Below are 13,267 nucleotides of genomic sequence, written 5' to 3'. Positions count from 1 at the left end.
CTGTTCTTTTTGGCTGAACTTTTGCACCAGTTCATCTTTCTTCCTCTTCTTTCCTGCCGGATAGAAAAGAAAGAAAAATGAACTGGTGCAAAAGTTCAACCAAAAAGAACAGGCCTTATGTCTTTGGTCTGCTCTAATGGCGTGTGTACACGATGCTAGAAATCGGTCCGAGAAGAAAGAATTGACCAATCGCAATGGTCATGTGATCAAATTGATCATGACAATTTGATCACATGACCATTGCGATTGGTCAATTCTTTCTTCTCGGAACGATTTCTAGCATCGTGTACACACGCCATAAGAAACTGTGTGCGCATGCGTAAGTCCGCAAACACAATAGAGTAGTAAGCTTTAAGTCTTAAGGAATTAACCAATCATAGTCGATTATTCTTCTCACATTCAACTGTGATTGATCAATTCCTTAAGGCTTAAGGCTTATGGTTACTGCACACTGGACGCGATGAGCGATGAGCGACGAGCGATATCCAATGAGAGCTTTGCTTTACGTCGTCACGTGAGAAAAAGCAGAGTTTTTATTGGATATCGCTCGTCGCTCATCGCTCATCGCGTCCAGTGTGCAGTAGCCATTACTACTCTATTGTATTTGTGGACTAAAGATGAGCAGCCTTACCCCGGATCTACAATAGGGTTTTAAGCCTTAAGCCATAAGAAATGGGCGAATCACAGTCGCTTATTCTTCTCGGATTCGACTGTAATTGATCAATTTCTTACGGCATAATGTATAAAACACCTATTGTAGATCCGGACTTAACTATCGTATACATTGGGATACCACGTATGATATTTGGGACGGTTGGTCACTAATAGCGTTTTCGGCCCGACCGGGTTTGCACCTGGGTTGGATTAAGGACGTTTTGCGCTCTCCTATTGGTAGAGCGTGTGACATCAACCAATAGAAAAGATTAATCCAACCCAAGTTGGTGCAAACCCGATCGGGCCGAAAACGCTATAAGATGTACAGGAGTCCGAAATTAGGCGGAACAATCTCAAATTTTAACACTTTGTCCCGCTTTACAAGGCGTTTCAAATTTTTTCCTAAATTAAGGTTATAGTAATGAATTGTTCAGCTTTTAACTTTTTAAATACTGTACGTCATTATAGTGGCTTTCGCGAATGCTACCTCTCTGACCGATTATATTATTTTTTTAAAATCCTTTACATAAAAATTATAATTTATTCGTCAAAACCCACATTCCGTAATGCTCCGTCATTAAGACCCAGTTCCACAACTCACGGTTAACTCTTAACCGAGGTTCAACTTATTCATTGTCTCTTTCCAATTCTCGAATTGGAAAAAGATGAGAAATAAATTGAACTTCGGTTAAGAGTTAACCGTGAGTTGTGGAACTGGTGCTAAATCGAGCTGCTCATTTTACGCATGCGCACAAAGTTTCCTAGAGCAGACGAATTCTTGCCAGCTCCCATCACTGCGGAAGAATTCCCGCCGAAAATAGTCGCCATATTGTAATTTTCTTTGTCTCACGCACAACCGCTCGCAGAAATAAAGTGAATTTTCACAAAGTTTTCTCGTTTAATTAATCGCAAAAATAGCATACACATGCGCCCGCTGTAGAAGAGGTAACAAATTCTTAACAGAAATATAAACGATAACTTCCATATGGAAAGAATCTATTGAGAAAATTATTTATGTTGTTAGTGGTATTATGAGACATTATTTATTACTCACACACACACGCGCGCGCGCGCACACACATCTACACGCAGGCGCGCGCGCGCACACAACGGCTAGGTTCGGAGAGACGCAATTAGCGCTATTTGTGTCATTCTATCTTCGTCACCCATTAAACGTGAAATAAGGATAATATGACACAAATAGCGTTGATAACGCACTGCACGAACGCAGCCAACATGTGTGCAAACTCTAAAGCCAGCGGCGCACGATGCTTATTTTCCTGCTGGATTGTTAGCTGAGTTAGAATCTTGCCACCGTATTGGCTGCGATGCTGTCAGTGCCCAGTATCACAGCCAATACGATGATAAGATTCTAATTCAGCTAGCAATGCAGCAGGAAAACAAGCATCGTGTGCCGCAGGCTTAACCGTGTAACCTCCTCGAGATGTGCATAACGCGAATGCCGGCGATACACAGAGAGAATTTTTTCTTAGAATTTAGCCTGAAAATCATGATAATAGTGGGACAACATAGTATTTCAAAGAATTGTATACGAGTTTCTTTAATTTACTAGTATGTGTCATAATAAGATATGTAATATAATTTATTAATTTTACTAAAGGGTATAATTACAACATTTCAAAATATGTTACGCAGTTTATGATTCTTTATTGTTTTAAAAGAATACTAAGTAGTCATGAATATATAAAATAGCTTATACAATTTTTACAATACATGGTGATATTTTTAATCGCTGATTTAGTCGCTTATAATTTTACCATGTAACATAGTAATTGATCGACTGTAATCAATATTTATTGGTTATTTCCGTTGTCGAGTGTGTCTCTAGCTACACTAGAGCTTACTCATTTCAATACATTTTACAATCTGCATTATAATTTTTACTACATCATTTATAAAAAGTCTCTTGTATATTTCAAAAAATCTATCGTTACTGATAATATTTCATTACTGTCAAGTTGTCTCAAGCTTATTACCAAACATGATGAAATTTCTAATGAATTTTGCGGAAAAAAATAACGAAAAATTCTCTCCGTCAAATTTCATTATTATATTCGTAATCAGCATATCAAAATATAGTAAGTCAAGCGACAAGAAAATCGGGGGTTTACCCTTTCCGAACTCCATCCAATACCTCAAAGAATTTTAAAGTTCAAAAAAATGGAATCTCATCCGCAACGGATTTCAAATGATTCAACACATAGTGACACAACAGAATATGTGCTTCAACCGTATGGTAAGATATATACAGTTCATAATTAATATTTTTAGTGTTTTTGATAACTTTATTTCAACAATTATTTGTTTTATGTTACCATTCTTATATTTGTTTTATAATAATCATCTTCAAAGCTACCCCCTCTGAAGCTTTACGACAAAATAATAGAGATGTATATACTGACGTAAAACCTCACATATGCGGAGTGTGTGACAAAACATTTAAGTTCAAAAGTGATTTGCATAAGCATGAAAAAATTCATACAAGTGAAAAACCATATCAATGCGAATTTTGTGATAAATTGTTTAAGTGAGTAACAAAAAGCAGAAGAATTATTTCATAACTCGAATTTTGTGATAAATTATTTAAGTGAGTAACAAAAATCAGAAGAATTATTTCATAACGCAATCTCTATGCTTAATTTAATTGGTAACAAATGATTAATATTGTAACCATCATTTATTAGTGAAGAATGCAATCTAATCTCGCACAGGATGGTACATACCGAAGTGAAATCTCACAAATGCGGAGTGTGTGGTAAAACATTTAAGAGAAAAAAAAATTTGCATCAGCATGAAATAATTCATACCGGTGAAAAACCATATCGATGCGAATTTTGTGACAAATCATTTAAGTGAGTAACAAAAATCAGAAGAATTAATTAATAATGCAATCTCTGTGTTTAATTTAATTGGTAACAAACGATTAATATTGCAACGATCATTTTTTAGTCAAAAATCAAATCTAAACGAGCACAAGAAGGTACATATCGAAGTGAAATCTCACATATGCGGAGTGTGTGGTAAAGCATTTAAGAGAAAAAAAAATTTGCATGAGCATGAAAAAATTCATACAGGTGAAAAACCATATCAATGCAAATTTTGTGATAAATCATTTAAGTGAGTAACAAAAATCAGAAGAATTATTTCATAATGCAATCTCTATGCTTAATTAAATTGGTAACAAATGTTTAATATTGTTACGTTTATTTTTTAGTCATCAATCGAATCTAGCCAGGCACAAGAGAGAGATACATAACAATGAAAAACTTTACAAGTGTGCCCAATGTGAGAACTGTTATGCAACAAAACAAAGTTTGCGTCATCATATAAACGTGAAGCACAACGGTGAAAGAACCGTATAAATGTAACGAATACCCAACTACATTTATCTATTTTCCATTCCATATTACTCATACAAAAATATATAGAGATGGGAAACTACATCTTTGCGAGGAATGTATGTACCTTCAAATTATCGTTAGTGTTCTGTTCAATTATTTCTCATTTGGTTGTTCTTTTATTTTTACTTTTCTGTACATATAAATATGCTGGATTTTATGTTTGCGGCATAACTTTTACTTCCAATGATAACTTAAACGTTCATAAATTTGTCCATGGCGATTAAAAGTAGTATGAATGTTTGGTGTGTGACAAGAGCTTCCCGCGAAAAGATGATGTTATTACACATATGTTAAATCAGGTCATTCATGAGAAAACGTTTAAATCCATTAATAAATTCTCATTTGTCTTCTTATTTGTGATATATATTGGATTGAAAGAAAAATTCTGCGGTACTTTATTAGCACAAATTGGAAATACAATAGTTTCGTTAAAAATGATGAAAGTTAAAATTTAAAAACGGTTTCAAAGTTTGAAATCTCTACTTTCGAACGATTACTGTATGTTTTAAATTTATGTGGGTTTGTCATTTTTATATATAGAAAGCTATGAGATGAAAGAAAGGGAAATTTATTTCCTCACTTCAAGGGACTGTCACGTGCCAAAAAAATTTGCAAAAATTGTCGGTTATCTATATGATGAAAATTTGGAATTTTTTCAAAATAGTTAAAAAAAATATTTCTACGATTTTTTGTTCTTGAGTTATTCGCGAATTTAGTAAAAAGGAGCATTCTGAATTTGATTGCTCATAACTACAATAAAAATCATCATAACGCAATTAATACAACAGATTCGTAAAGCTGCAATGTTGCTCCATCAAGTGGTATAATTATCAATTTAAAAAATAGAATTCAGGTACATTTGAGTTAAAAATGTGATACTATTATCCCCCCCCCCCCCCCCCATATACCCATTGCACAATGAAAAAAAGAGAGTAGTATCACATTTTGAACTCAAATGTACATATATTTTTTTTTTTTTTAAATTGACAATTACACCGCTTCATGGAGAAACGTTTCAGCTTTAAAAATCTGTTTTATTAATTGCAGTACGATGATTTTTACCGGTGAGTTATGAGCAATCCAAATCAGAATGTCCTTTTATTTAATCCATGTGTGACTTGGTAACAAAAAGTCGTTTTAACATTTTTTGAAAACGTACATTTTTTTGAAAAACTTTAAGCTTTCACGCCAGATAGTCGAAAATTTTGCAACTAATATATTCTGTACATAATTTTGATTTAACAAAATTCCGCAGAACTTTTTCTCCAACACAATACTCGTAATCATATTTTAGTAGAGAATTGTAATATACAAGAACACATTTCATAAAAAATTATTTATTTTTTAGGCTCGCATATGTAAAGACACAGTAGTAAAGAACAAACCACAATTGACAATGTGATAGGTAGAAAGCAATTATAACTACTGTTACTAATATTGACGAATCATTGATGAAAGAAGATGAGAATAAAAATATAATTTTTGACGACATATAATGTGTATGTATAGATGGAAATTTTCCAGTAATTATAATTTTTCCATGAGATACATTTGAATACTGTCAGACACAGCAGCACTGACGTATAAAGTTGACAATGCGTTCAGAAGGCGAAACAGTCCAGTAAATTCTCACTGTTTACTCTTTAAATAGTTTGAGATGATCGATTCTTGCGTTACGTCCTTGTTGGATTTAATATAGTACAATCGCGAATTGAATACCTACAAAATTTCTTAAAATTGAAACTATATATTGTACTAGATATTGACATACTTCTGCAATTATAATGAGATTGATGTTTTATTACTGAGCTGAATGCAATTAAAAGCTGTATTTTTTTATATATTATACCTAGATCAAGAAAATATATGAAAATTATAATTTATTCGTCAAAACCCACATTCCGTTTTGCTCCGTCATTAAGGCCCAGTTCCACAACTCACGGTTAACTCTTAACGAGGTTCAACTTATTCATTGTCTCTCCAATTTTCGAATTGGAAAGAGATGAGAAATAAATTGAACTTCGGTTAAGAGTTAACCGTGTGTTGTGGAACTTGGGGTTCGTTCCGTATCTCGCATGGTGCGCATAATGCGTCGTTTATCCTTGTTGCTCACCAAATGTTAAACAAGGACAAAGGATGCATCATGCGCATCATGCGCGATACGGAGCGCACCTTGGGGCTAAATCGAGATGCTCATTTTACGCATGCGCACAAAGTTTCCTAGAGCAGACGAATTCTTGCCAGCTCCCATTACTGCGGAAAAATTCCCCCCGGAAATTGTCGCCATATTGTAATTTTCCATGTCTCACGTACAACCGCTCGCAGAAATAAAGTGAATTTTCATAAAGTTTTTTCGTTTAATTAATCGCAAAAATAGCATACACATGCGCCCGCTGTAGAAGAGGTAACAAATTCTTAACAGAAATATAAACGATAACTTCCGTATGGAAAGAATCTATTGCGAACTATTGAAAAATAACTATTTAGAAATATTCAGAAAATTATTTATATTGTTTGTGGTATTATGAGACTTTATCATTTATTCCTTACACACGCGCACGTGCGCGCACACACACCATGTGTGCAAACTCTAAAGCCAGCGGCACACGATGCTTATTTTCCTGCTGGATTGCTGGCTGAATTAGAATCTTGCCACCGTATTGGCTGCGATGCTGTCAGTGCCCAGTATCACAGCCAATACGATGGTAAGGTTCTAATTCAGCTAATAATCCAGCAGGAAAACAAGCATCGTGTGCCGCAGGCTTAACCGTGCAACTTCCTTGACACGTGCACAACGCGATTGCCGTTTGTAAATAAATTTATTTATTGTGAAAAATATTATTTCGGTCGGGAGTTGAACCCGAAATATAGATATTTAGTACTGTATACTTAGTCAATATCTTGCAAAAAAATAAGTTCTACTTTGAAACCTGATAACTCTGCTCCTGGGTAAGCTAGAACAATTTTCTTTATGTCATTTTAAAGGTAATGTTTTCGGTTTCAAAACGGATGTCGCCATAAGCCACGTCGCCATAAGTCACAAGGTGAGAGTCGCTTCGAGTAAAAGTTGTGCGCCCCTAAGCAGAGGCGTGAAAGTCGCTTTGCGTGGAATTAGTGTGCCCCTAAGCAGAGAGGAGGGATGAATCACTTAGCGTAGAAAGTCGATAAAACGTGAAAAAGTCGTTTTTTTAAATATTTGACCTTGGAAATGACCATGTCGCCAAATTTCATTATTATATTCGTAATCAGCACTTCAAAATATAGTAAGTCAAGCGACAAGAAAATCGGGGGTTTACCCTTTCCGAACTCCATCCAATACCTCAAAGAATTTTAAAGTTCAAAAAAATGGAATCTCATTCGCAACGGATTTCAAGTGGACCAACACATAATGACACAACAGAATATGTGCTTCAACCGTATGGTAAGATATATACAGTTCATAATTAATATTTTTAGTGTTTTTGATAACTTTATATTATTTCAACAATTATTTGTTTTATGTTACCATTTTTATATTTGTTTTATAATAATCATCTTCAAAGCTACCCCCTCTGAAGCTTTAAGACAAAGTAATAGAGATGTATGTACCGACGTAAAACCTCACATATGCGGAGTGTGTGACATAACATTTAAGAACAAAAGTGATTTGCATAAGCATGAAATAATTCATACAAGTGAAAAACCATATCAATGCGAACTTTGTGATAAATCATTTAAGTGAGTAACAAAAATCAGAAGAATTAATTAATAATGCAATCTCTGTGTTTAATTTAATTGGTAACAAATGATTAATATTGCAACGACCATTTTTTAGTCGAAAATCGAATCTAAACGAGCACAAAGTAGTACATACCGAAGTGAAATCTCACAGATGCGGAGTGTGTGACAAAACATTTAAGAGAAAAAGTGAATTGCATAAGCATGAAATAATTCATACAAGTGAAAAACCATATCAATGCGAACTTTGTGATAAATCATTTAAGTGAGTAACAAAAATCAGAAGAATTATTTAATAATGCAATCTCTGTGTTTAATTTAATTGGTAACAAATGATTAATATTGCAACGATCATTTTTTAGACGAAAATCGAATCTAAACGAGCACAAGAAGGTACATATCGAAATGAAATCTCACATATGCGGAGTGTGTGACAAAACATTTAAGGCAAAACGTTATTTGCATCAGCATGAAAAAATTCATACAGATGAAAAACGATATCAATGCAAATTATGCGATAAATCATTTAAGTGAGTAACAAAAATCAGAAGAATTATTTCATAATGCAATCTCTATGCCTTAATTTAATTGGTAACAAATGATTAATATTGCTACCATCATTTTTTAGTCGACAATGTCATCTAAACTCGCATCAGATGGCACATATCGATGCGAAACCTTACAAGTGTGACCAATGTGAGAAAAGTTTCACGTCAAAACGAGTGTTGCGTCGTCATATAAATGCAAAGCACAACGCTAAAAGACCGTACAGATGCGGAATATGTAGTAAAACGTTTAAACATAATGGTGATTTGCATAGGCATGAGAGAATTCATACAAGTGAAAAACCATATCAATGCGAGGTTTGTGATGAATCATTTCGGTGAGTACTTCAGTGAGTAACAAAAATTAGAAGAATTATTTGATATTACAATCTCTATGCTTAATTAAATTGGTAACAAATGTTTAATATTGTTACCGTTATTTTATAGTCAAAAATCGAATCAAGACAGGCATAAGAGAGAGATACATAACAATGAAAAACTTTACAAGTGTGCCCAATGTGAGAACTGTTATGCAACAAAACAAAGTTTGCATTATCATATAAACATGAAGCACAACGGTGAAAAACCGTATAAATGTAACGAATATCCAACTACATTTATCTATATTCCATTCGATATTACTCATACAAAAATACATAGAGATGAGGAACTACATCTTTGCGAGGTATGTATGTACCTTCAAATTATCGTTAGGGTTCTTTTCAATTATTTCTCATTTGGTTGTTTTTTATTTTTACTTTTCTGTACTTATAAATATGCTGGATTTTAGGTTTGCGGCATAAGCTTTACTTCCAAAGATAACCTAAACGTTCATAAATTTGTACATAGCTATTAAAAGTAGTATGAATGTTTGGTGTGTGACAAGAGCTTTTCGCAAAAAGATGATGTTATTACACATATGTATGTTAATTCAGGTCATTCATGAGAAAACGTTTAAATCCATTAATAAATTTTCATTTGTGTTCTTATTTGTGTTATATATTGGATTGAAAGAAAAGTTCTGCGGTACTTTATTAGCTCAAATTGGAAATACAATATTTTTGTTAAAAATGATTAAAATTAAAATTTAAAAAGTGTTTCAAAGCTTGAAATCTCTACTTTCGAACGGTTACTGTATTTTTTTAAATTTATGTGGGTTTTGTCATTTTTATATATAGAAATATAGATATTCATCATTATTAAGATCGTTTCGAAGATGCGAATTTGTTAAATCAGGTCATTCATGAGAAAACGTTTAAATCCATTAATAAATTTTCATTTGTCTTCTTATTTGTGTTATATATTGAATTGAAAGAAAAGTTCTGCGGTACTTTATTAGCTCAAATTGGAAATACAATATTTTTGTTAAGAATGTTTAAAATTAAAATTTAAAAAGTGTTTCAAAGCTTGAAATCTGTACTTTCGAACGGTTACTGTATTTTTTTAAATTTATGTGGGTTTTGTCATTTTTATATATAGAAAGCAATGAGATGAATGAATGGGAAATTTATCTCCTCACTTCATGGGTCTGTCACGTGCCAAAAAATTTGCAAAAATTATCGGTTATCTATATTATGAAAATTTGGAATTTTTTCAAAATCGTTAAAAAAAATATTTCTACGATTTTTTGTTCTTGAGTTATTCACGAATTTAGTAAAAAGGAGCATTCTGAATTTGATTGCTCATAACTACATTAATAGCGTTTTCGATTGGGGTGCACTGGCTGCACTCAGTGTCAAGAGCGTGTTCGATTGGCAGTGCTAATGCGCACTTGGCTAGTGTCACGTGTTCATTTGATCGCACGACACTCGCGTAGTGCGCACTCAGTGCGCACTAAGTGGCACGAGATATTTTGACGGTGCCAGTTCAGTGCACGTTTTATCACAGTTAAGGATATACATAGGGACAAGCAAATCTGCGCAGTTGAATTGAAAACGGGGTCATGTCCCTACTCTTAATATCTTTTAGTGTAGTTTTGTATCATTTTGTTGAACATTGCTTCAAAGTGAACAAAAATGAGTGTGGATTTAATGAGTGTGGCACTTCAGCTTTAGCACTGAAAATCTTGGCATATTCTTTTGAACTTGCACTATTCAGTGCAACCCATGGAACTCGTTCAGTGTTGGTGTGAACTGAGTGCGCACTGGTGCGCACTAACTTTTGCCCAGTCGAAAACGTTATAAAAATCATCATAACGCAATTAATAAAACAAATTCGTAAAGCTGCAATGTGCTCCATCAAGTGGTATATAATTATCAATTTAAAAAATAGAATTCATGTACATTTGAGTTAAGTATGTGATACTATTATCCCCCCCCTCCCCCATATAACTATTGCACAATAGAAAAAAGGAGATTAATATCACTTTTTCAACTCAAATGTACATATATTCTATTTTTTTTTTAAATTGACAATTACACCACTTCATGGAGCAACGTTTCAGCTTTAAAAATCTATTTTATTAATTGCAATACGATGATTTTTGCCGGTGAGTTATGAGCAATCATTCGAAAATTTTGCAACTAATATATTCTGTACATAATTTTGATTTAACAAAATTCCGCAGAACTTTTTCTCCAACACAATACTCGTAATCATATTTTAGTAGATAATTGTAATATACAATAACACATTTCATAAAAAATTATTTATTTTTTAGGCTCGCATATGTAATGACTCAGTAGTAAAGAACAAACCACAATTGACAATGTGATAGGTAGAAAGCAATTATAACTACTGTTACTAATATTGACGAATCATTGATGAAAGAAGATGAGAATAAAAATATAATTTTTGACGAGATATAATGTGTATGTATATAGATGGAAATTTTCCAGTAATTATAATTTTTCCATGAGATACATTTGAATACTGTCAGACACAGGAGCACTGACGTGTAAAGTTGACAATGCGTTCAGAAGGCGAAACAGTCCAGTAAATTCTCACTGTTTACTCTTTACATAATTTGAGATGATCGATTCTTGCCTTACGTCCTTGTTGGATTTAATGTAGTACAATCGCGAATTGAATACCTACAAAATTTCTTAAAATTGAAACTATATATTGTACTAGATATACTTGTGCAATTATAATAGATTGATGTTTTATTACTGAGCTGAATGCAATTAAAAGCTGTATTTTTTGATATATTAAACCTAGATCAAGAAAATATATGAAAATTATAATTTATTCGTCAAAACCCACATTCCGTATTGCTCCTTTATTAAGGCCCAGTTCCACAACTCACGGTTAACTCTTAACCGAGGTTCAATTTATTCATTGTCTCTTTCCAATTCTCGAATTGGAAAGAGATGAGAAATAAATTGAACTTCGGTTAAGAGTTAACCGTGAGTTGAGAAACTAGGGCTAAATCGAGCTGCTACGTCATGTTACGCATGCGCACAAAGTTTCCTAGAGAAGACGAATTTTTGCCAGCTCCCATCACTGCGGAAGAATTCCCACCGAAAATAGTCGCCATATTGTAATTTTCTTTGTCTCACGCACAATCGCTCGCAGAAACAAAGTGAATTTTCACAAAGTTTTCTCGTTTAATTAATCGCAAAAATAGCATACACATGCGCCCGCTGTAGAAGAGGTAACAAATTCTTAACAGAAATATAAACGATAACTTCCGTATGGAAAGAATCTATTGAGAAAATTATTTATATGTGGTTAGTGGTATTATGAGACATTATTTATTATTCACACACACGCGCCCACGCGCACACATCACACGCACACGCGCACATGCTCGCGCGCGCGCACCCACGACATGTGTTCAAACTCTAAAGCCAGGGGCACACGATGCTTGTTTTCCTGCTGGATTGCTAGCTGAGTTAGAATCTTGACACCGTATTGGCTGCGATGCTGTCAGTGCCCAGTATCACATCCAATACGATGATAAGATTCTAATTCAGCTAGCATTCCAGCAGGAAAACAAGCATCGTGTGCCGCAGGCTTAACCGTGTAACCTCCTCGAGGTGTGCAATGCCGGCGATACACAGAGAGAATTTTTTCTTAGAATTTAGCCTGAAAATCATGATAATAATGGGACAACACGGTATTTCAAAGAATTGTATATGGGTTTCTTTAATTTACTAGTATGTGCCATAATAAGATATGTAATATATTTTTTCTCTTAGAATTTAGCCTGAAAATCATGATAATAGTGGGACAACATAGTATTTCAAAGAATTGTACATAAGTTTCTTTAATTTACTTGTATGTGTCATAATAAGATATGTAATATATTTTTTTAATGTATTTTTTTAATTTTACTAAAGGGTATAGTAAAATTTCAACATTTTAAAATATGTTACGCAGTTTATGATTCTTTATTATTTTAAAAGAACAGATGCTATAAGTAGTCATGAAAATATATAAAATAGCTTAAACAATTTTTACCATACAGCATGATATTTTAAATATGATTTAGTCGCTTGTAATTTTACCATGTAATATAGTAATTGATCGACTGTAATCGATATTTATTGGTTATTTTCATTGTCGAGTGTGAATCTAGCTACGCTAGAGCTTACTCATTTCGAAACATTTTACAATCTATATTATAATTTTTACGTAATCAGCTCTTCAAAATATAGTAAGTCAAGCGACAAGAAAATCGGGGGTTCACCCATTCCGAACTCCATCCAATACCTCAAAGAATTTTAAAGTTCAAAAAAATGGAATCTCATTCGCAACGTATTTCAAGTGGACCAACACATAGTGACACAACAGAATATGTGCTTCAACCGTATGGTAAGATATATACAGTTCATAATTAATATTTTTAGTGTTTTTGATAACTTTATATTATTTCAACAATTATTTGTTTTATGTTACCATTTTTATATTTGTTTTATAATAATCATCTTCAAAGCTACCCCCTCTGAAGCTTTAAGACAAAGTAATAGAGATGTATGTACCGAC

The 13,267-nt window shown here is 33.4% G+C and overlaps 1 protein-coding gene across 1 annotated transcript; it reads left to right on the top strand.

Annotated features, from left to right (window-relative positions):
* The first annotated feature begins 7,421 nt into the window (after positions 1-7,421).
* On the top strand, positions 7,422-8,680 carry LOC108761506 (gastrula zinc finger protein XlCGF7.1-like). Its single transcript, XM_018508104.1, has 5 exons — positions 7,422-7,497; positions 7,619-7,793; positions 7,891-8,058; positions 8,156-8,323; positions 8,422-8,680. Exons 1-5 carry the CDS (start codon positions 7,422-7,424, stop codon positions 8,678-8,680), a joined length of 846 nt encoding a protein of 281 aa, XP_018363606.1.
* Positions 8,681-13,267: the final 4,587 nt, after the last annotated feature.

The sequence above is a fragment of the Trachymyrmex cornetzi genome, unplaced genomic scaffold (genome assembly GCF_001594075.2).
Source record: "Trachymyrmex cornetzi isolate Tcor2-1 unplaced genomic scaffold, Tcor1.1 scaffold25, whole genome shotgun sequence".
In the NCBI taxonomy this organism is placed as follows: Eukaryota; Metazoa; Arthropoda; class Insecta; order Hymenoptera; family Formicidae; genus Trachymyrmex; species Trachymyrmex cornetzi.
Note: the sequence above shows the minus strand (reverse complement) of the source record. Positions and strands in the feature narration are given on the sequence as shown.